At 39.4% G+C, this 22,455-nt stretch overlaps 1 protein-coding gene across 1 annotated transcript in view; it reads left to right on the forward strand.

Moving 5' to 3' along the window:
- Window positions 1-19,619, forward strand: part of EPB41L4B (erythrocyte membrane protein band 4.1 like 4B) — a gene marked incomplete at its 5' end in the record, with an annotated part of 82,396 nt that extends 62,777 nt beyond the window's left edge. The window contains 13 exons of the mRNA XM_084216250.1: window positions 1,237-1,315; window positions 4,679-4,723; window positions 5,430-5,482; window positions 9,420-9,540; window positions 10,159-10,246; window positions 10,805-10,893; window positions 11,135-11,204; window positions 11,377-11,546; window positions 11,650-11,759; window positions 13,742-13,772; window positions 14,255-14,288; window positions 15,250-15,317; window positions 18,320-19,619. Of these exons, the coding sequence (XP_084072376.1) occupies window positions 1,237-1,315; window positions 4,679-4,723; window positions 5,430-5,482; window positions 9,420-9,540; window positions 10,159-10,246; window positions 10,805-10,893; window positions 11,135-11,204; window positions 11,377-11,546; window positions 11,650-11,759; window positions 13,742-13,772; window positions 14,255-14,288; window positions 15,250-15,317; window positions 18,320-18,467 (1,106 nt within the window). The 3' untranslated portion in view covers window positions 18,468-19,619. The remainder of the gene's footprint in view (window positions 1-1,236; window positions 1,316-4,678; window positions 4,724-5,429; window positions 5,483-9,419; window positions 9,541-10,158; window positions 10,247-10,804; window positions 10,894-11,134; window positions 11,205-11,376; window positions 11,547-11,649; window positions 11,760-13,741; window positions 13,773-14,254; window positions 14,289-15,249; window positions 15,318-18,319) is intronic.
- Window positions 19,620-22,455: the final 2,836 nt, after the last annotated feature.

Genomic DNA, 22,455 nt, shown 5'->3' on the forward strand with positions numbered 1-22,455 from the left:
TTTCTCTTCCCTTTTATCACAGACTGCTTTACCTTAGGTAACTAGCTGATTTGCAGCTGCACTTTCTCTAATAGCCTTGTCCTAGAAAAATCAGTGGCTCTGTAACACCTTCAGCCAATTTAGTTGCAGTTTTTTGTCTCTTTTTCATGTGTGAAGGGTCTGTATTAAAAATTCGGCCAATGCTGGCTCTGAGGAATGCTGAAGAGGGAAGCAATTAAGTTGGGTGTTGCAAAGGTCTGTCTCACAACAGGTTACTTTCCTTTACCTTGAGTTCACAGATGATTTGTGAAGAGTTCCTCTTTCCTGATGGATGTTGCTCACTGCTGTCTTTTCCAAGTCATTATCTCACCTTTGCAGACCTCACCAGTGGTGCCGAGCTGTGAGCTCAGGGTGCTATAACCTGGCTTACAGGAGCTGTAACAGAGACAGAATCAAAGCTCTAATTAGCTGTGTATGACTTAGTGGAAGGATCATTAATAGGCACATGTTTGCTTGTTGATGTGGTGTTACAGAAGACCTTAAAAAAGTGAGGAAAAGTAATTTTTCTATCAATTAATACATCAGCAGGCAGCTGGTCAGAAGATGAGGGTTAGGCAGATAAGGATGCATTGGTCACAGTTTCATGGTAGCTGGATAACTTCTTATTATCTGTGTTACATGGGAAGCCAATGTAGCATTCACCTTCTGTTCTTGTAACCCCATGGAATTTTTTAGCTTTCTGTATTGTGGGTGCCTTCCAGAGTCTTCTCTGGCACTTTTCAGTCTATTTATCTTACCTTTCCAAATTAAAGTGTTTTAATAGAAAGCTGATCTATTGGGTAGGGGTTTTTTGGAGTAGTGTTTCTGCATGGTTGGAAGGAGCATCACCCTCTCCTTCCCTCTGCCTTCCATTTCCCCCTGGGCCCAGCAATAGGAAGTATACCTAGAAATTGCTGTCATTCACAGTGTGCTGTGAGGCACCCCTCTTTGGACAAAAATTTGTTTGCCAAATGGACTATTGCCTTGATAAATTTGAATTAATGAGTATCAAAAAGTATGGTAATCATCTATATTTTTTGTTTACTGCATGCATTTTTAAATTTAAAAAACCCATGAAATATTTTCTTTGACGAATCAGAAAAATGGAATTCATTTTGGGTCTCTTGGGTTGTGGGGTGGTGCGGTGACTGTTCTGCCTCAGCAGGACTGCAATGAGTATAAACCTTTTTTCCCCATTTAAAATCTGTGCCTGTGCAGTTGGACCTCCGTACACGCTGCATTTTCGCATTAAGTACTACTCCTCAGAGCCGAACAACCTTCACGAAGAGTTTACAAGGTAGGAACTGCACATGGCTGACGGGGATTTGACACATCTCAGGCATGTGGGGGCACTGCAAGCAGGTGATTCGAGCTTTCTTATTAAGAGTGGTCATTTTGTCTGCCCCCTTAGGTGTTTTCCTACTGTCAGAGAAACAGGTTTTTAATTTGCTGCCAGAAAGCTTTCATGGGTCTCTCCAAGCGTGTTGGTGTGTAGCAGATGCTGTGTTCTGGTGCTTTGAAGCTGGCAAAGAAAGGCAGAGTTGAGTGGGGAACGCTGCAGCTGGGAGACAGCTGCTCTTGATACCTGCCATCCTCTGAGAGGGGTTTCCATTATGTCCTGCTAAAATGCCAGTGCCCTGCTTTGTTCCTGCTGCCCTGAGACTTGGGTGTGATTTAATAATGGTACCAAGGGTAGAGAATTGTGGGAATAACCACCTCGAGCTCTGGGCTGAGAGTTGATTAAGTCGCTTCTGCTTCCCCATGGTTCTCTGTGAAGCAAAAGCCTGCATTGTATGAAGTCACTCTACAAATATCTGGAAGTCTCTTGTCTCAATCTACTGGGCTCTTTCTGTGGACCTGTACCTTGGTGGATTCCACAGCACCTTGGTTCAGAGGATATTTTGAAAGCTGGGAAAGGAGCAGTTCTAGGAAAGGGTTTACTTATCTTTTGTATCTGCTTACTTTGTGTCTTCTCTGTATAGTATTCATCTATCTTAATGTTGCTTTATCTTTTCTTTTGTACTGCCTCTCACCGTAGGGCGCTTTCTGTGTCTTCTAATTTGCTTGGCAATAATCAGTGTACTCCTAATCAGCCTAAGGTGTTTAAAGATGGTTGATTGTTGTAGTTCATGTGCATGTGATGTTTACACTAAATTTATGCCTGCAGGCAGATGATTACTGTCTCCCTTGCTGTCTGTTGTGCCGACCATGGGTTTTTTTCACTGCCTGAGACAAGATTAAAGGGCTAATTGTCACCACCTCATGATAGAGACATAGGGTCTTCAATATCTGTTATCAATTTAGTCCAGCAGTGATAATTCAATAAAAGGGCATATTCCTATAGAATGTATAATTAACTTACAGAAATCCCTGCCACTCATGTAGCTAAGTATAAGATCTTAAGAGAATCCAAAAATCTGGATGATTTATGGACATCTCTAATGAGAAAATGCAGTTAAATTAGTAGGAATAATATATGTTTTCTGGAAATTGATGTAAGTCTTCATACATCAGGGTGCATGTCTGACAAGTATTACATTTCCCCTGTGGTCAAATTATGGCATTACTGTCTACCGCAAGATTTCTTTCTTATGTGCTCTGAAGCATATGATCCTAGTCACTGTGAGATTGGGTTTCTGAGCTGTGTGATCATTGCTGTGATCAAGTAAGACATTTTGTCTGAAAGTATTAACCTCTGATGCCTTGTGATCTAATTATTGCTGAAAGGTGACATTTCAGAAGACTATTTTAATTAGAGAAACACTTTAGTCAGCTAAATATTCAGTGTTGTGAACAATTTCATTTAATTATGAGCTTGACAGAAGACCACTGTGAAACTGTGTAAGAAAAATTGGGGCTTTTTTTTTTATTGGGGAAAGTAACTTTGAATTTAAGAATTTTATAGTTCTTGAATTTTTAATTCTTTTAATTCATGGAGGTTTTTTTAGGAGTCTTTATGCTAGTTGGATCTTATTTTCTATGTAGCATGTGAGTGAAAAGTGAAGATTAATAACTGTATGTTCAAAATCATTTCAAGTAGAAGAAAATTCATCCTTAACAGTAACTGTGCACTTTCCAGGTAAGGGGTGTTCAAAATTCCTTCTTGAGATCTGCTTTCTAGTAGACTTCAATTTCTAGTGAAGCTAAAAACATCATATTCTCATAATTATCACATTATTGGGAAGCATTAAAACCCTTCACCTGCTCTTTTTTTTTTTGGTTGAAAACCAAATACAGTGCATTTTGGAAGACATCTTCTGTCACTTGTGTGTGACCTGGTTAGTTAGTTTAGTTAGAACAACAACAGAGGAATGTGTCTGTACTTTGTGTTGTGGAGAATTTTCTAAGGTATCTTGCTGATTTGGAGTCGCAACAATTGAGATGCCAGTGTTTGCCAGCCTGTGCACAGAAAAGGAAGGAGGGTAAGCCATACCCACCACAGCAGGGCTGCAGCATCTGCACAAGCCCCTGAAACTGATAGGTGCACTGCCCAGAGTCTTCTTGCAAGTTTAGAAGAGTTCATGGGATTGTGAATCATCTGGGCTATCAATAAGAACAGGATGTATACTTGTCTACCCTTAATCTACACATGCAAATGCCCAGATTTGATTGGCAGTCAGGTATTAGCCAAGTATGTGAATCAGAGATATACCAAAGAGCTAACATGGATAAATCTGATTCTGCTCTAGTGTTATCATGAGAAATTTTAATCTTCCTTTTCATTTCTGCTTTCCCTGTCTGATTCCAACTGTTTGTCCTTCACCACATTCACTCCACATTCTCTGTGACGAAAAAAACCCCACTTTGTCTTTCTAGCATCCTTTGTAAAGACAGGAGAGGTCTGTGTTTGTGTTTACTGGGCTCTCAGGAGTGCTTCATGCTTTCTTCTCTTGAGTCACTCATCTTTGCAAGCCTCACCCCACAGTGTCCAGAGCAGTGCAGAGCCTGCCTCTGCTTTCCTGTCCTCTGCATACCCCTTGCATGACCCAGGGCACTTGTGCATGCCTCAGAGCCCAGCTCTGAGTGGTGTCACTGAAACATGCCTGCAACTGAAGATTAGCAAAGCAACAGCTTAAAATACTACAGCAGTGTGAAGGCTGTAAATTCCTACTTGGTATATTAAATAAATATGTGAGCTCTATGGAATTCTTTTATTCAGAACTCTGCTATTTTTAAGTGACATTTTGGTATGAAACTTTCCTTTTGCCCAATTTGGACTTTTTCCATGTTCTGTAGTTGTGTTTGAGAGGGCAGCCCAGAAGCCTACATGCCTTTATCTGTGTTTTGTTTCTAGCTACTGTAGTTCGATTCCTGCCTGAATTAGGTAAGACCCAAGTTTAGGAGAACACTGCAGTTAGTAACATTTAGGTTGCTGTGGTGTATGCTCAGATAGAGCACATCCTAAACAGCAAGACTTTGGACAATGTCCTGAACACAACCAGTGGACAAAAGATGTTCTTCTCTTTGATTTTAGTGAAAGCTGTGGGAGCTTTGAAGCTTGCAGGGTGTATCTGTGTGATCCCAAAGGCCCTTTTTTTGTAAAGAGCAAGTTACTCAAATTGCTGTTACTACTCAATGGATTGGGATATTCTTCCAGACACTGGAACTAGAAGGATGCCACTGTAATTATTTTTGACTTTCTGAATTTTTTATTTGTCAGGTACCTGTTTGTATTACAGCTCCGGCAAGACATTCTTTCAGGGAAGTAAGTACCTTTTTACACTTGCAGCTGTAATTTAAGAAATTTATAATAGTTCGTCTTCTAGTGAATTTTGGTTTTCTTTAGAATGCAGACATATAGGACTTTTTGTGTATCATGACTATGTTACTGACAAACAGAATAGGTAAAGATTTTGGTGGATTGATGAGGTGATGGAAATGTTTAAAGAGAGTGAAAACTGTCCTGGGTTTTATGACTTGTAAATGTAATATGGGCTTGCCACATTTTTTCAGTATGGTGGATGAGAGGATGAGAAAGTTGAAGTGCAACACTTTTTGTTCAGATCAACTCTGAAAAAATTCTTTGTGTTTTTATAGTCTTACCCTGACTAGTATTCATTCACACTTAGACTATTTTTTTTTTATTACAGAAACAAAAAACCTCAAACCCATATATTCTAAAATATAGTGTTAAAACAAAAATGGTTCCTTAGTTAATTTAGTGTTTTCTCTGTTAGTTCAACCTTGTTTTATGGTGAAGTGTATAATGTTTAATGCTAATCAGAATGTACCAACTTAGGAAATAATCATGTACAAGTAACAATTAATTGTAGATGTTTTATAGCATGAGTAGTTTGTGGAAGTTAATATTTCCAGTTTTTGTGTCAGGCTTCTTTTTAGCTTTATTGCAAGAGGAATTCACTGACAAGAGACATGATTTTTATAGTTTTGGTTTTTGTTTTGTTTTTAAGACTGAAATGCCCGTACGAAACTGCTGTTGAACTAGCAGCTCTGTGTCTTCAAGGTATGCAATCTTTTGAAAGTGGTTTGTCCTAATTTATTAAAAAACTCATCTACTGGTTTCTTTTCTTTTGTTACTAATGCATTCTTACCGATCACATATAAATGCCATTCTTTTACCCAAGGAGGAGAATTATAGGGAGATCACTTTCTTGACTTGCCTCTGTTCATAACTTCTGAACTCCATTAGCCAATATCAGCACACCTACTATGGGGAGGGAGACTCTAAAGCATGGCTAGACAAAAGTTTCATGGAAAACCAGGGCTGATCAGGGAAGAAGGATCCAAAATAGCTGCCTGCTGAGGGAGAAGCTGTGGTGCCTGCACAAGTGTTACCACTTGAGCCTGAAAAGCCAGCTGGCCCTTCACACAGTTTGTGGGAGGTGGGTGCCTGTGAATTTGGGCTTCCTGCTGCCTGAACTGTGCCTGGGAGAGGAAGCCTCCACAGTGGGTGACTCAGGAGATGGTTACAGGGCAGGAGGGAGGGAGTGGCAGGTACTGGAGAGGAGAGAATTACATGGGAGGGTAAGAACTAAGATCACTTCTTAGTGGCAGGAGCAAGGATTTCACTATGTAAAAGCAATTCCAGTACACTGGGTTTCATTACATTATTGTAGGACAGTGTGGAGTTTTTTTGCTGCAAGCATGTTAATACAAATATTTGTTCCGTTTCAAGCAATTTGTTTTGCAGATGAAGAGGAAACTTTTGTAAAGCTCAAATCAAGTTCATTTTTTTCTAAAACAGAGTGCAGTGAGCTGGACCATTCTAAGCAAATCAGCAGCAAAATTAATTGAAATGAAAAATTCTCTTCCTGTTTCACACGGTTGGGCCATGGCACACAGCTTAGGCAGAGTTGCTTAGTTTAATGCAGCAGTGGAAGTAACTCAGTGATTCTAGATGGACTTGACAGGCAAAATGTGAATTCAGTTCCAAGCAGCAACAGGTGTAAGGCAGTGGATTGTTTTACTGCAGCAGTTGGCACAACTGCGATTGGCAGGTGTGCAGAGAACTGCTGCAGGCAGACTCCTTTTGTCTTTTTGAGGTGAAGGAAATGTGGAGCCCAAATTTGATTTGTTGCTTATGTTTCCACAGATAAAAACTCCAGTAGCCTCACATCTGGTCCAAGCAAAGAGGACCAAGCAAACAATAATAGGTTGATGCCGCAACATTTTGGGTAGCAGCTGACACCTGTGATTACTGTGTAAATGCAATACAATTGCTGTCCATCATGTTTATGATGTGTCCAGCTACCTACCAAAACTAATACTCTTCGCTGTTTGTGGGAACATTGTTTTTTACTTTTTTGCTGTCTTTTTTTTTTCAGTTTCAGTTTTCCACTGTTTTGACATCATTACAATAAGCTTGTCCAAAATTATTAAATTATTGCAACTCATTCCAACTCGTTTATTCTCTTTGCTGATATACATAATAAGCATTTTTGGTGTAAAGTTTGCTACATTTTATTGACATTGGAAGCATAATGCAGCAGAAACGTATAAAGAAATTTTGATTATTCCCTCCTCAGTGGGTTACATTTTCTTTGTAAAATGTCTTGCTCCTTAGTGTGCACTCTTTTCCTAAGAGTGAGAAAAAAGCTATGAATTGCTATTTAGGCTTTGGTAGTCTGAGCCCTCTGAAAGAAAAGTCTTTTTACAGATAAGCTTTACATTTCATACATGTCGCTTTTTTTATCAAGGGAGTTTTCTGTTAAAGTAATTCTTGGTTTCCAGTAGCAGTTTCCAAGGTGGTTGGTTTTTTTGGTGAATCATCTTTCAAACATAAATTGTTGATTTGTTGCCAGTCCCATGAAGGAAATTCTGTAGCAAGTAGCATTGGTTTGTAGCATGGGGTAACATATGAAGCAGATATGTAATAATATACTTAGGGATTATCTGTGGAAATGTTGTCATCAAACTTGACTTCTCACTGTTACAGTTAAACTACGTCATTAGGGTTGTATGGTCTTAGTATTTTACCAGATATACTTTTGAAGCTGCACATCTCCAATTTTCAGTTCTAATCATAAGACATCCTCATGGAATGCTGCAAACTTTTTTCCCCCTCTGTATAAAAGAATCAGCTATATATTTAAAAATAAATATATTTTTGGAGTTTTCAAAAACTTTCTAGGAAATATCCTTTTGAACATATCCCCCAGGTTATTTTTTGAAGAACACAGGCAATGTATATGCATGTGTTATGTAACACCTGCCCCACCTTTCACACCGCCCCCCAAAGCATGTCATGAAGAAAAAATGAGGAGATGGGTCTTCTGCTGGGCCCTTGCATCTCTAAATATTGATGCTGCTGAGCCTCTCTGTGTGTCTTCTGTGCTACAAGCTCATCCCTACACATCCTCTTTACAGCACAGTCAGCCTTCATTCCCTGCCTTCTCTCTCAGTTAAGCAGTAGAGAAATCTCCCATGTTTTTCCTAGATGGATGGCAACACATCAAACTTCAGATCCTTACTTTTTTCTCTCCCCTTGAAGTCCTCCTTGCTAATGTGTTTGCTGTAGCTCCCTCTTGTATACTGGAGACTGGACTGCCAGTAATTCTTAATAATACCTGTGTTAAATAGGCTTCCAGCTTTGATGAAACGGCCACGGAGCTGAGATATTTGTACGTCTTTTTCTTTAACAGAGATAAGAATACTGTACCTCATTATGGAAGATTACTGTTGAGGGAAAAAAATGTGTGTGAGACAGTAATTAAAAAGGAAGACCAATGAACTCAATCTCTTTAATATCCTCAGGACTGCTAAATGTTTCAGCAAAGCTCAAGTTCTCAAAACCACCTAGTAGGTGTTATCCACCAACAGATTGGGTTTTGAATGTAACTTCCTATCTACTGATGGATCCTGTTAAGTATTTTTGAAGTCTGGCTGTGACTGAAATTTTTGCAGCTGTTAAGTGTAAAAGCACCCTGAAGGAATAAAACTGTTGTTTGTGAGGGATTTAGTTTCCCTCTATGCTTTTTCATTTTTATTTTTATTTTGGTAGTAGTAGTAAGAGTAGTAAACAGTTAAGAAGCGCTGACTGGCAAAGGCCTGGTTGGCATTGGCATCATGTGTCAGGTGACACATGGTGTTGCTGAAGAGTGTATTTTCCACTGGGGCTTGCCACACAGTCCTGAGGCAGCGACACTGCAGCCTCTTAGTACAGCTGAGAGGCCCCAGGAGCAAAGCTGTCACAGACACAAGGCAGTTAAGGGTGTCAGTCACTGAAATGCTTAGCACTTGCATCTCCTGCTGAGCTCAGTGGAGTTGGAAAGTATTCTGCTCCTAGAAAAGAAAACACCAGAGCCTAAGCATATAAGTAGAAAGTAACATCTTAATTATGTCAATGTTTCAGCATTTGCTTCCTTAAAGTTATTACTCTGAATGTTACACCACCACTGTGATTTAAAAATCCACCCAGCTTTATCACTGGTTTTCTGAGACTAGGTATTCCCTTCGTGTTTTGACATGAATAGAAACGTGACTCCTAAATTTGTCCTAAACCGGGACAAATACCAAAGCATGCTATAGAATAGGAAGTGTTAGGGAGTGAAAAGTATGCAGTGAGAGGAAGTTTCAAAGTCACCTCTTGTAAAACAGGAGATGCATTGACAATTGTTTTTAATAGAAACTTTATTTCCTATAAGTGCTTTAAAATCCAGAGAAGCTGCTTTAGTTGAGCTGGTTCAGTCATAACATTCCTGATTGTCAGAATTCTGTACCACAACCTTACTCTGCTCCTGCAAATGCATTTATCTGATTTCTGCTGTGAAATCTGGTTTGTATTTACTGGGGCCAGGAGTTGGGGGATGGGGTCTTAAAGCATTCTGCAATGTGCTTAGGAACTTGCAAACTGTCCTTGTCTTTGTAGGGATAATGGAATTAAATATTTCTGGTCATCCCAAGATCTTTGTATTTTTAATTTCTCAATTGATTGATTTCAGCTGAGTTGGGAGAGTGTGAGCACCCCGAGCACACACCAGAGCTCGTGTCTGAATTCAGGTTTGCACCAAACCAGACTGAAGCAATGGAATTTGACATTTTTCAGAAATGGAAAGAGTGCAGGTAGAGTACCTGTGTGGGAGTTGGGTCTCTAGCAAAAGGTTTTCTTGTCTTCCAAAGTCAAATCCTTTCAACAGGCATGAAATGGGGATTATGTTTGTCAGTGCAGAAGTATTGTAAAGAGGCTTTGAGCCCTCTCCTTCCCTAGAAATGGCAGGCAGTAATTTAGGGAAGGTTGGCGGGGTGAGTTTTAATTTTTTAAGGGTTTTTCTTTAGATTATTTTGTAATAATTTAAGGAGCCGTGTCTTTTTCCCGTTTATGTTGGAAATAAATCTCTTTCTCTCTCTTTCTCCCCTTTTTTCATTCAAACATAAATTTTACATTTGGGTGTTAGGAAACTCATTTTCCTGTCTTTTGTTAATAAATATGGTACATTTTAGTGATGCTTTGTTACCTGAACTTTCATCCTTATTGGCAATTTAAGACCTTTTTGCATTTTCAGTACTCTTGTTTTATTTTCATTTGGAGGGAAGAGGGTAAAAACATAAGCTAAGCTTGAAATACCATTTAGTATCCTTAGGACTGATGACACAAAAAAAAAAGCGTTAGGGGAGTGAATCTGAAAGCATTTAAAGTGGATGAAAATTTTTTACCATGAAGTATGAATTTTGTGTTCATAGGGGAAAGAGCCCGGCGCAGGCTGAGTTGTGCTACTTGAACAAAGCTAAATGGCTAGAAATGTATGGTGTAGATATGCATGTAGTTAAGGTAAGATCCATGTGATGCTTTCTTTTATCAGTGTGAGGTCCCTGCCCTGGTGTGGGCCAGTCCCTGAGGAGTTTCCTGGTTATGGTCTGGGTTGTCCCATGGGCCATGGTCCCTCAGAAGTCATTCCCACCTCCAGCACCCCTCCCAAGGGTGCTTCTCTGTGCTCCCACTGCATCCCTTTCCTATGCCTTTTCCTATGTCCCTCAGTTTCTTCCTGTTGTGTCTCTTTGCCCTGGCAGGAACTGCCTTAACAGCTCTTAAACAGGTGAGGTGAGGTGTGGGCTGCCCTGGATACAGTGTTGGTGTGGGTCCATCTCCATGGATCTCAGAGCCACTTTGAGCAGCACATGGCCTCCTCCCAGCAGCACCCTGCAGCCTCCTGTTGCCAAAATATGCCACTTTGCACCCAATGCAGCTGCATATTCTTCTGCTCTGTAATGTTAAAAAAATACGGCAACTTTATTGTTTTGTTTAAGACCTATGGATTTTGCAATACTACTGTATTAAAATGTACACTGCTCATGGCAGATCAATTATTTATTCTGTACTTGCTTTCAGGGAAGAGATGGTTGTGAATATGCTCTTGGACTGACACCAACAGGCATATTGATCTTTGAAGGAGCCAACAAAATAGGCTTATTCTTTTGGTAATCTGCTTTTGTGTTATATTCCTTATTGTTAAAATGCTGAAATCTTTCTCCTTTGCATAATGGGATCTTGACTGTATTTTGTAATTTATAATTGAATCAACAAAGTTTAAAATCTGAAGGTTAAATCTGAAGGTGGATTGGCCTGGTTAGAAGTACCACTCTCAAATGTGAAATAGTTGTAGAAATAAAATTATTTTAATATTATTTTAATTCTATTCTTTTTGATTCTTGTGTTTAGGCCTAAAATTACAAAAATGGACTTTAAAAAGAGCAAACTAACGCTCGTGGTTGTAGAAGATGATGAACAGGTAACTTCTTTCCCTTACTTGAGCCTGATCCAACAAAGTGTGGCGTGTGCTCAGGCTGGTAAGAACACAAGGGAGGCTCAGCACACTGTTGGCCCAGGCTGTGTTTCTCCTACCAAGGACAAAAACTAATATCGTGCATGCCAACTTCCAAAGCTTTTGTTTCTGCATTTAGGGCAGAGAGCAAGAGCACACATTTGTTTTCCGGTTAGACAGTGCCAAAACGTGCAAACATTTGTGGAAGTGTGCGGTGGAGCACCACGCTTTCTTCAGACTGCGAGCCCCAGCAAACAGTAAATCTAGTAGATCCGACTTCATAAGGCTGGGATCACGCTTCAGATTCAGGTATTTACTGAAGTAACAGCAATATATTTAGCTTTGTACAAAGGAGCAGGCACACCTTCCAGCAGAAGGCAGCAGTTTACTTTGTTTGTTTCTGTGTTTTAAGTGGGAGGACAGAATATCAAGCAACACACGGGACGAGATTACGCAGAACTAGTACATTTGAAAGGAGGCCCAGCAAGAGATACCCTTCTCGGAGGCATTCCACTTATAAGGGTAAGTGGGTTTAGACATCTGTGCGCTGAGCTGGTCGTGCAGGTGTCCCATTAAATCCTATAAATGTCACATTACAATCATGACATCTGTACCATATTATAAAAAGAAGAGTATGTCTAAAAAATCAGAACGTGCATGGAGATTTTTTTTTGTTGTTGTTTCCCTCTTCTGTTTTTAATCTCTATCTACAATTAATTCTTCCACCCCCATCTACGGAGGAGGTCCCTATGGTTTCTTCTGTTGTTCTATTGAGGAGGAAAGAAAAGTTGCAGAAAATCCACTAAGGCAAAGCATGTAATGTTTTTTTGAAGAATTGATTGTGTCATGTGAGGTGGAGCAGTGTCCAAAAGCCTCACTGACTTGCTGATCTAGCCAGACAATTTTAGGGTTATTGGGCAGTCTCATTAAACAATTTTTGTGGCTTTTCTGACTGTAGTGACACATTTTTCACCTGTCCAGACTCTGACCTTAACTAGCTTGCCCTGGGAATTGAGATGTGCTGAATTTAAATGGAATGACAAGGAATTAATTTCTCTTGCAGTTTTGTAATTTGTCTTTAAAAACTTGAGCTTTTTGTTCCTTCCAGGAAGGAGCACTGCAGGATAACTTTCTCCAAATTCTATATTACTTGAGCCTGCAGGTATAGTTGCTGTATTGAGCAATGCAGGGTGAGATGACATTCCCTTAGAATGTCTTTGCACTCATTTGCACTTCCAGAATATAAACCACAGTTCCATGAGCAGCCCTTGTGGTATTATGGGGACATTTTTGTCTCATTTACAGTGGGGGGAGAAAGAGTGACAAGCATGCATGCTTTCTAGAGGCTGTAACTCTCCCCTGCTTCCTTCCTTAGTACATGGAGTTTGTTTAACTGAAATGCAAATTTAATAAATCTGTGAAATGCTGTTATGTGAGACATGAGAGTCAACTATATAGTGTGGGTTATTTTATAAGTGGAAGAATGAAGTCTTTAAATTTAATTCTTGCTATTACAGGATGTGACAGACATGCAGGTTTTGCCTTGAGTCTCAGTGCTTCTGTTCTTATGTCTGTGAGAGAGAGGCAGAAGAGAGAAAGTGTGGCTTATGCTTAATTATGTTTTATGTCCATTGCAGCCAGTCAGAACTTCTTTCACACCCAGTGATCGCCTTCTAGAGAGCTCAACAGCATGTTTGTTAAGTTAATGCAAAAATCCCTGTAGGTTGTTGTCTTTCATGCATCATTTGGCCATTAAGCCCTGTACCTAAATGCAGCCCACAAGGATTGGATTCTTTCCTAGTTCTGTTGCTTTTGAGACTTCTGCAGTGTGTCATTAACTTCCTGCATTCAGCAGTCAGTTGGATTTTCACTTTCTCTCTGAGAAGTTTTTCGGTTCTCTTGAAACACACACAATCATGAAAAAGAGATGCTACACCCCAGTTATTCAGCTGCCACCTTCACCATTCTTTCCAGCCTGTCCAAAGCAGAGCCAAGACCTTGTTCCTCAAGATTACTCAGTGCCTCCCAAGATTCCCAACTGATGGGCGATTTTGGCTACCATTGTTCCCTGCAGTAAGACACAGGCCATTGCCAGTATTGTGAATACTCTGGTTTCTGTAAGTTAGTGAAAATTTCTGCAAGGGGTAGTTTCTGATTTCCAGTGGACTTGATGGTATTGGCATGGTACTGCAGTAAGATGAGGAAAAAAGTGTTCTGGTTGTGCAGAACATACTCTGCCAAAAGTCCTGTTGCGCCATTTGGGAAGAATATACTTGTCTACTGTTATCTCTACGGGCTCTCACTCTTGCAGGACCAGAGGGAGATTTGTGTCTGCCTGATACTTTATGTTGTTGCACAGGATAACTAGAAAGCACAGGGCTGCACTTGAAATTCAGACACTTCTGTGCAAATATGTCTGTATAAGGATTTACTTTAGCCAACAAGAGCTGCAAAATAGCTGATATTTCACTTGTCTTAAGATTTTGTGTTTGTTTCTTTTTAAGCAAACAATCCTGTGAAAGCAGCACAACTGTGGTAAGTGACTGCCCAACTTTTTTTTTAACTCTCACTTGCTGTTCTCAGGCTAAAAGGATTCTGAAGACAATATCTGCTTTAGGATTTGTAGAAACAGATTCTCTGGTGTGGGATGAATTGCTTTGGCATGTCTCATTATGCATCACCAGATTCTTCTTAGGGTCTGTCTGCTTCCATTGTTTAATCTCTGTCTTGATTATTTTTATAAATGAAATCAGACTAAAGTAAAACATACTTCCTTTTTGCTCACTGCTCTTATGGTAGCTTATCAAGCATAATTTGCTCATGTTTTTTAAATCTAAAGTGAAGAAAAAAATTGTACACCCCTCTTTTACATGTTAACTGCTATGGTGTGTATCTTGAATAAAATAATCGTGTCCTTAAGAATATGAATTTTATTTCCCTATAGTACTTCCCTGAACTAAAAAACATTGTGATGTAGATGTATTGATTACATAAAAACAAATTTTTTTCTCTCATAGTGCTAAAAATACTCCTGAAGTCCATAACTATCAGGTAAGAACATATCAGTTACAGAGGAAAATGTGGTCATTTCCATAATTTATGGAAATATTTTTGCTCTTTATAGTTTGTACAGCTGTTTTGCTCCCCTTTCCTTACTCTGGGGTGAGATTTTCTGATGTGTTGGAAATAAACAGCACCATATTGGGGTTAAGGAGTTTTCTCTTTTTTCCTCTGTGTTCTTGGATGCTCTGCAAACTGAGTACACTCCATTTGCCACCTTCTTTCCCTTCCTTTTCTTTCTCTGCAAGTTAAAGCCTTTGGGACTGTGCATGTGATGGGCCCCAGGAGACTGCTCTGTGAGCGAGCTTTTGTCTGGAGCAGCCTCTCACAGTAGGTGATCGTGACAATTTCAAAGTTGCAATTACCTCCCTCATCACAACACTTACAGAGTTCCCTGCTGGTCAAATGCTTGTTGAGGTTTTTTTTATACACTCCAGGGAAAACATTACCTGGTTTTCATCTGTGCTGCTGACAGTCAGTAGGTACTGAGAAAAAGCAAGCTTCCAAACTCTGTATGTGCACGAGAACTTAGTCTTAACACTTTTTATTAAAACTCTCACCAGTGATTTTGTTTTACTGTTTTTCTTTGAGATCGTGTGGATATAAGAAGGAAGTCCTGTCGCCAAAGACAGGAGACCTCCTGAGGCCTGCTCTTATAACCTTTCTTATTCTCCACCTTTGATCAAAGTTGACATTTTTTGATGTGCTTTCTATGAGAAGCACTGGATGTGCCAGGTTGTCTGTCAAACAGGAGAGCAATTTTCTTTGCATTGTCCCATGAGTGTGTCCTAATGAGCAGGCTCAGCACCAAGAGGCTTCACTATGTGCTCAATGACATGGGAGAAGGTCAGAAGCATTAGAGTTTCTAGGGTTCACCAGGAAAATAAAAGTTTAAAGTTAATAGGGAGCTTTAATATGTGTTCATTAACTACTTCAATGTTTCCATTTGCAGCCCCAGTATCATCCTAATATACATCCTGCTCAGCCACACTGGCATCCACACACACCTGTGAATGTAAGGTAAGAAATCTTCCCTTTGTGAAGAAAAGATGATTACTTCTTTTTTTATGTTACTTGGTATGAAGCTTTGGTGGCCCTGTTGGGGCAATTCTCTGCACATGAAAAGCAAACAAAAGTTAGAAGTATGGGATATAGCAATAGTATTAAATAACTTCTAAGTTTTGCTTTGGAATATGAATCTGTTTCTCTAATTGATTTCTAATTCCAAATTCAAAATAGAATGTTAGTGATCTCCTGTAGGGAGTATATTGGATAGGGAGCTGCTCTGTCGCTTATTTGCAAATCAATCAGTATTTGTATTTAATTTCCTAAGACAGAGGAGAAACTCATTTCAGTGTAAAGTTAAGTTATTAATAGTTATATTCTTGCAGTGGAGCACTGTTTTCATCTTCTGCAGAAATGTATATGAAAAAATGACAAATACATGGAACAATTTATCAAGAACATTAGAGATAATGAGTAAAATTATAGCACTGAGTTTTTGAGAACCATTTCACAAAAGCATTCCTGAGTGTGCTGTTGTGCTATCTTCTCACATACTTTTTTGTTTGTAGCTAGTGATGAGAGACATTGAGTGAAAAGAAATTTTGGAAGAAATTTAGTCCAATTAAAACCCACTTGGTGGATGCATGGTGAAGGCATGCACCTGCTGGTGGATATGTGTCTATACGTGTACACATGATAAAAACCAGCCACTTTTTCATCCTAATAAAAAGTAGCCTTTTTAGATGACTCAGGTTTTAAGACAAATAATTACTGTCTTCAGTGAAAAATACCAATACCCTAATCTTTGTTTCTCCTTATCTAACATTTAGATTCTTATATCACAATAGGTAGTCTTTGGTTTTAGTGTGGGCAGGCTCTGGGGATGAGGCTGAGTTTAACATGGATGAAAAGACAATTTGGTGTGAGTTTCAGTCTGAGAATGCAGGAAAAGGGCAAGTACATTATTAGAAATAATAGGCAGAGAAGCAGACAGGCATTGTCATCTCAAAAGTCCTAGTGCACGGCAGTAAGCAGATATTAAATTTGTGTTAGAAACAGGAGACTTGAAGTTGTGTAATGAACTTTGCCTGTATTTCAGGCTCAGGAGTCTTTCTGGTTTTAGGGTTTCTTTATCCAGTTTATTACGAGCTCTTTAAAATGTACAATTTCACGTTATGAAAGAGTGGCTGCCAAGAGAGCCTAATGATTTTATAAATCATTTGAGATTTTGCTGAAATTTTTACAAATATTTCATCACTTACGATACCAGTCCGTGACATTTTAAAGCCAAATAGTTCACCCTGGAGCAGAGTGATACTGAAATAAGCACAATAATGTATTGTAGTGTGTGTAGACAACCTCCCCCTTCAGCCCCTGCACTGCCTGGGCAAAGACTAAGGTCAGTGAAATATGAACAATGGCTTTTTTATAGCAAGGCTTGTAAGGCTGAAAAAAAAACATCTCATGCTTAAAAGCTCAGTCATAGAAGCTTGGTAGAAAAGGTGCTCAGAATTTTTGTCCCATTCAGGTAGAAGCATTTAAATGTGTGGTTAAAGTGGAAGCTTCAAGTTATTCTAACTTGGAGTCGAAGTGAAATAATTGGATATTTAAGATCTTGAACAGCTTGATTTGAAAAAGCTTATTCCATTTGAATGCAAACTTGAGATCACAACTTCAGATGCATAAAATTCTTTCTGCTGTGCATGAGAGTCTGGAATAGGCATGGGCTAAAATGAAATGACCTGTGTAATACGTCTTATATATGGAGTTTTTGTTGAATAACTTGTGAAATAGTATGTGGAATTGTGTCTCAGTTTTCTTAGTAAAATTCTTTCACTGAAATTATTTGCAGATTCTTTCAGTGAAATTGTTTTCAGTTAGCTTAATATTTAACCTTCTGAAAAAAAAATCCAATTGACAGCTGTCATTATATAACTTTAGAATATATCTTAAAAAAAAAAAAAAAAAGATAAAATCTAAACCTTGCCTGTGTTTCTGCTACTATAAAAAAACTTACCAGAATCATAGAATGTCTTGGGTTGGAAGAGACCTTAAAGATCATCTGGTTCCAACCCCCTGCCATGGCCAGGGACACCTTCCACTAGACCAGGTGGCCCAAAGCCCCATCCAACCTGGCTTTGAACACTTCCAGGAATGGAGCATCCACAGCTTCTCTGTGCAACCTGTTTCAGTGCCTCACCACCCTCACAGAAAAGAATTTCTTCCGTATATATAATAATTGCAGCTTCAATTTGGTAATAAGGTAATGTTAAATGTTGTGGTTTCCTACATAGTGTTCAAAATCGTTGTTTTATTTATTCCCCACTCCGCTGCAATGATGCAGGCAACACTGTAGGAATGGTTGAAGTTAGTATCTCTAAGCAGCAATAAGTAATGAACAAATAAGGAAAAATATATTTTTCCTTGTAGTACTTTTGCAAGTCTCAGAGAATTACCTGTACTAACTGTAGACTGGTGGTGTTCTTAAGAAAATGCAACTCTGTAAATTACAGGCTGCTTTAGTGTTAATTAACTGCACCAGTGCCAAAGGAATGGCAAGAACTACAGAGCTATTTTCATTCATAATAGGATTGCCTTTCTTAACCCTTTGCACTTTAAGGATGTACTGTCATGAGCTCAGCATTTTGCATGATATGTTTTGTTTTATTTTACTTGTTTGTTGTACAAATTTAGTTTTCCTGTAGCCTCCTCCTCCTTCCCCACCCCCTCCCCCTTTGGAATTCCAGAGCATTGATGCACTATGCTTGTCTGTAACGTGTCAAACAGAGAGGGTTTTTAATGATTGAGCTCTGGTTGAAAGCCTTTTGAAATCAGCTAGAAGATTCCCAGTTGCTGCAGCAGCTTCAGCATCAGACCTATGGGTCTGTCCCCGTTTCCTTCCCGTGCTGTAGCTCCGTGTGCATGCTTAGCACTTGCAGGATGAGCTCATGTTACTGTGTAGCACTCCTAAGTTGACTTCCATTCCTCACTAACCAATAACTGTGCAAATGGTACAGGCCACCCTATCATGATGACAGGCCCTATTGGAAACCCCCCACAAGTGGAGAGGACAGCAATTTACGGTATATCCAGGAACAGAACCAGAAGAATTTAGGAGGAGTCCAAAGCATGGTGTACCAAGATAAACTCATGACGACTCTCTGAAAAAGAGCCATCTTCATTTCACCTGCCATCTTAGACATCATTGCATTCCATGGTCCTTGTCTGTCTGCAGTATGTTCAAAGTGTATTGTGCATAAAGTGTGTGTCTTTGTATGTACATCCATCCTTGTTTAGTGTTTGTGGACATTCTTGGGAAAAGTGTTTTCCATATCTTTGTTAAAAAAAAAAAAAAAAATCTTGAAAAACCTTTTTTGAACTTTGGTAAGAATTTTCAGTGCCCTAAGACCAGAAATATTTCTGGGGGTTTTCATTCTGCCCTAGTTTCAAATCTGTGACCCTCTGCCTGCTGTTGAAGATCAGACATTTGTGCCTTAGTTATTTTTATTACCTTGTGTCTTTTGAGTCAAAGTAATAGATTGAGAACCTTGTTTTTTAGTGGCATGCAAATACGAGATTGGAGGGAGGAAAAGAATTCATACTGGCAATCAAATTGGCTTGTGGGCCACCAACAAAGGGAGCCTACTGAGGCAGTCATAGGTTTGGATGTCATTTGTTTATAGTTTTTGTGTTCTGCAGAAGAAAATAGAGGTGCTTACCTAACTTTGAAAACAAGTATAGGGAAAGAACACTGTAATAAATTTCATAGAGTATGTATATCTTTTTTTTTTTTTTAATTCTTATATTGATAGCATTCCCCAAAACCATACCTGCTGCTATAAAGGCAAGAATGTTAAAAATTAGTCCTTGCTAAAAGGGTGCTGCTGTCATCTTATTTTTAATGTGATTATGGAAGTGAACTTTTACTTACATCAAACTACCTGCTGATAACTTTTCTCTGAGTGGGTTCAAAAACACAACATATAATCAGTACATTAAAAAATGAGGACATTCCAGTGGAATAGCTCTATTTTTTTAAAGTTAGACATTTGTGAAGTTGAATGTATATTTTGCAGACCTAGGACTTTGAATTGGACTGGCTGGTATTTTGATCGCTTGCAGACTTTTTGTTATCTTTAAACCAAAAATCACAGTGCCATCTTCACTCGTGCATTTGTTTTAGTTTGGCCTTACATCTGTGGTCTCTCTGAAGTTGTTGGAATGAATGAATCTTCATTTGGGATGTTTTCAAAATGAAGTAGTTTTTAACTTGATTTTGATAAATACACATTTATAAATGGCTATAACAAATTTTTTCAGAGGAAATTTGATAGTTTATAACTTTTTGTGAAATACATTTGTTTACAAATGCTATCGTTTATTATTTGTTTTGATCTTTCCTGTATGTGCTAAGTATAAATAAAAAATGTCAATCTTGTTGATCTGGTTATGATGCATTATTTATTTTTGAAAGATTTTGGGGGAGGGTGGGTAGATATGCTTGTACCTGATTTCCCCTGTAGTTACTAATGCTGTGGTGGATCAATGTTTCCACTACAATCTGTAGAGAAAGCAAGACAATAAAGCAATTGTGCACTGAGATGTGAAAATGCCAGAGTAAGCCTAAGATGTAAATCACAGAGGCTGACTTTGGTTTCTCCAGACTAGTCTTCCTCTAGTTCAGCAGCATTTTATTTAAGAAAGCAAGAAAGAGAAACTTTGTTGGAGCCACTGGAACAAAAGTCTAGTTTAGCTGCTGCTCTGAAAGCACTCTGGAGGAGGGTTTTTTGAATACTCACAATCAAGTGTGGGGCAATGGTGCTTTATTCTTTACACACCTACATTCATAATACAGTGTCATTCTTGTCATATAACCTTGTCAGCTTCCATGTGCTCTGTTGCCAGTGTTCCACCTCATCTGTGTTGCTATGTGTCGTTTGGTTTGTTGCTGAAGGTGCCCTGAGCGAGGGATCCATTCCCTGACAGACTGCAAGACAAGACAGCTCAAGGCCCAGCTGGTCCTGTAAGTGTTAAAAAGCCTCAGGCACATTGGGGAAGAACAACCTGAGGGCCTTGTGTGCTCTGCAGTTTGTGTGTGTAGCCTCGAGGGAAGCACTTGTCATTCTGCTCCTCTGGAGAAGGAGCCCACACGTTTTGCATTCCCTTTTCACTTGTTCATCCCTCAAACTCCCTGCTGCCTGCAGAAATCTGAACCAGCCAAGTCACGGAGCGATCAGCTAGGTAAGAAGAGATCAGTGTCTCTGTCCTTCCTTCCTCTAGACATAGCTGGCTTCCTGTAGCAAATGGGCTAGGATGCAGTTGGGAAGAGGGAGCATATCTGCCTGATTCCTCTCTGACCCCAGTACTGCTCTCACCTGTGCAGCTTCCACCACCCGAACAAAGGTAGATAGGGTGGTATCTGTCTGAACAGGGTAGTATAAAAGAGATGCTTTAAATACTAAAAAGCACATTGGTGTTTTTTTGCTAAAATTAGCAGTCGTAACTCACAACAGTTTGTTTTTAACAAGTCATAGTGGTCTTGTGATGCTAAGATTACAATTTTTTGCTTGAAGCAACACAAAATAGTGCAGCTGAAACCAGATTACATGTAGAGAGGGGAGAGAGAAGAAAAGTGGATAATGTTTGGTTCAGTCTGTTGTTAAACGCAGCAGCAATTTTAATTTAAAATATTGGGAAAGTTCTGTCCAAACAAATCAATGCTACATCTTAATTTTGTGCTGCTTCAGGAATCCTCTGGTAGTTTATAGGCACAAACTCAATATAGGAACTTGATGGGCCTATATGTGAGTATTTATACACTGAATGACTGAATTACTTTACCTAAGAGTTCTTCATGAGGAAATGCTGCACAGTTTTTACCAAAAAGCATGTTACACAGTCATTCTAAGTCAACACATCTTAAATGTGTTCTAAATAGACACAGGGAAGTTTGTTGTTGTTTTTTTTTTTAAACCTTGAAGATTGTAAAAAGGAGGTAACACCTTAATCCAAATGAAACGTGTTCTCAGGGGTACCCATTGAACTGCATGTGCAAACTTTCTCCACCCTGTTCTGAAGTGTTTTTTGTCTGAAACCTTTTTACAAATCCAGCATACACTTAGAAACTTCTGTAATTTGATTACAGGTGATAAACACTATTCTTGATCAGCTTGGGGGTGGGGATGGAGGAGAAGTCTGAGCATAGCAATAGATCTTGCAGAAATTGCACTGATCTGAAGTCCAACATCTGAAGTCCTATTGCTTCTTCCGTGTGCTGGAGAATTAATTGATGCAACCTGGCTGAGGGTATCTCTTGATTATCTCTCTGCACACCTTCCTCCTGTGCTTAATAAAGCTGGAAACCAGGTCTTCCCTAGGAGTGCTTAGGCCTGGCTCTACACTCACTGTACTTGGATTTGCAGAGGGATTGGCCTTGTAATACCATGTCCTGTCCCCCAGGAACTGCTGGGGGAATTGAAAAGCTGGTGACTCTGTGACACCACATCTGTAACACAAGCTGAAATATATCGCTTTTCAGCCCCAGCCAGGCCCTGGCATGCAAACTAATGACTAATATTGAATACTGAAATATGATACCTGAAATACAATACTGAAACTGTTGTCACTTTGAACATATTGTTTTAGTGTGGGCTTTTTCATCAAACTTTCATTTTCAGCTTTTTTCTCTAGCTGATGTGAGTCACAGGCAAAGTGAACAAAGGGATCAGGTTTTATAATGCATTTCTAAAGCTGGCAGTCAGGGGTTTGCATACTTAAAGGAAAGAATTAATTCTTTCTGGACCCTGTTATCATTGAATCCATGGGCAAACTGACCAAGAGGAGGATTGTTTTCTCACATTTTAGATGGCAACAAGGCATATATTATGGCCTGGTGATGTATAATTTGATTTTTTATTCCTCTGAATGAGCCCTGCAGAAGATGTCTTTCCAGCTTGCAAGAGAAAGAGTAGCAGAGCTTGCAAGTAATTTTGAAAATGGAACTTCAGGTGCAGGCGAGGAACGAGCTGGGGAACATCAGAGGCAGCAGGGGAAAAATGAAACCGAGTATATCACCTGCTTCTCAGGCATCAGAGTTGGCGAGATGGGGCTCTCTCAGAGCGAGGAGACAGCTCAGCACTGCAATCATCTCTTT

Source organism: Fringilla coelebs (assembly GCF_963513975.1).
Source record: "Fringilla coelebs genome assembly, chromosome: 1".
Taxonomy (NCBI): Eukaryota; Metazoa; Chordata; class Aves; order Passeriformes; family Fringillidae; genus Fringilla; species Fringilla coelebs.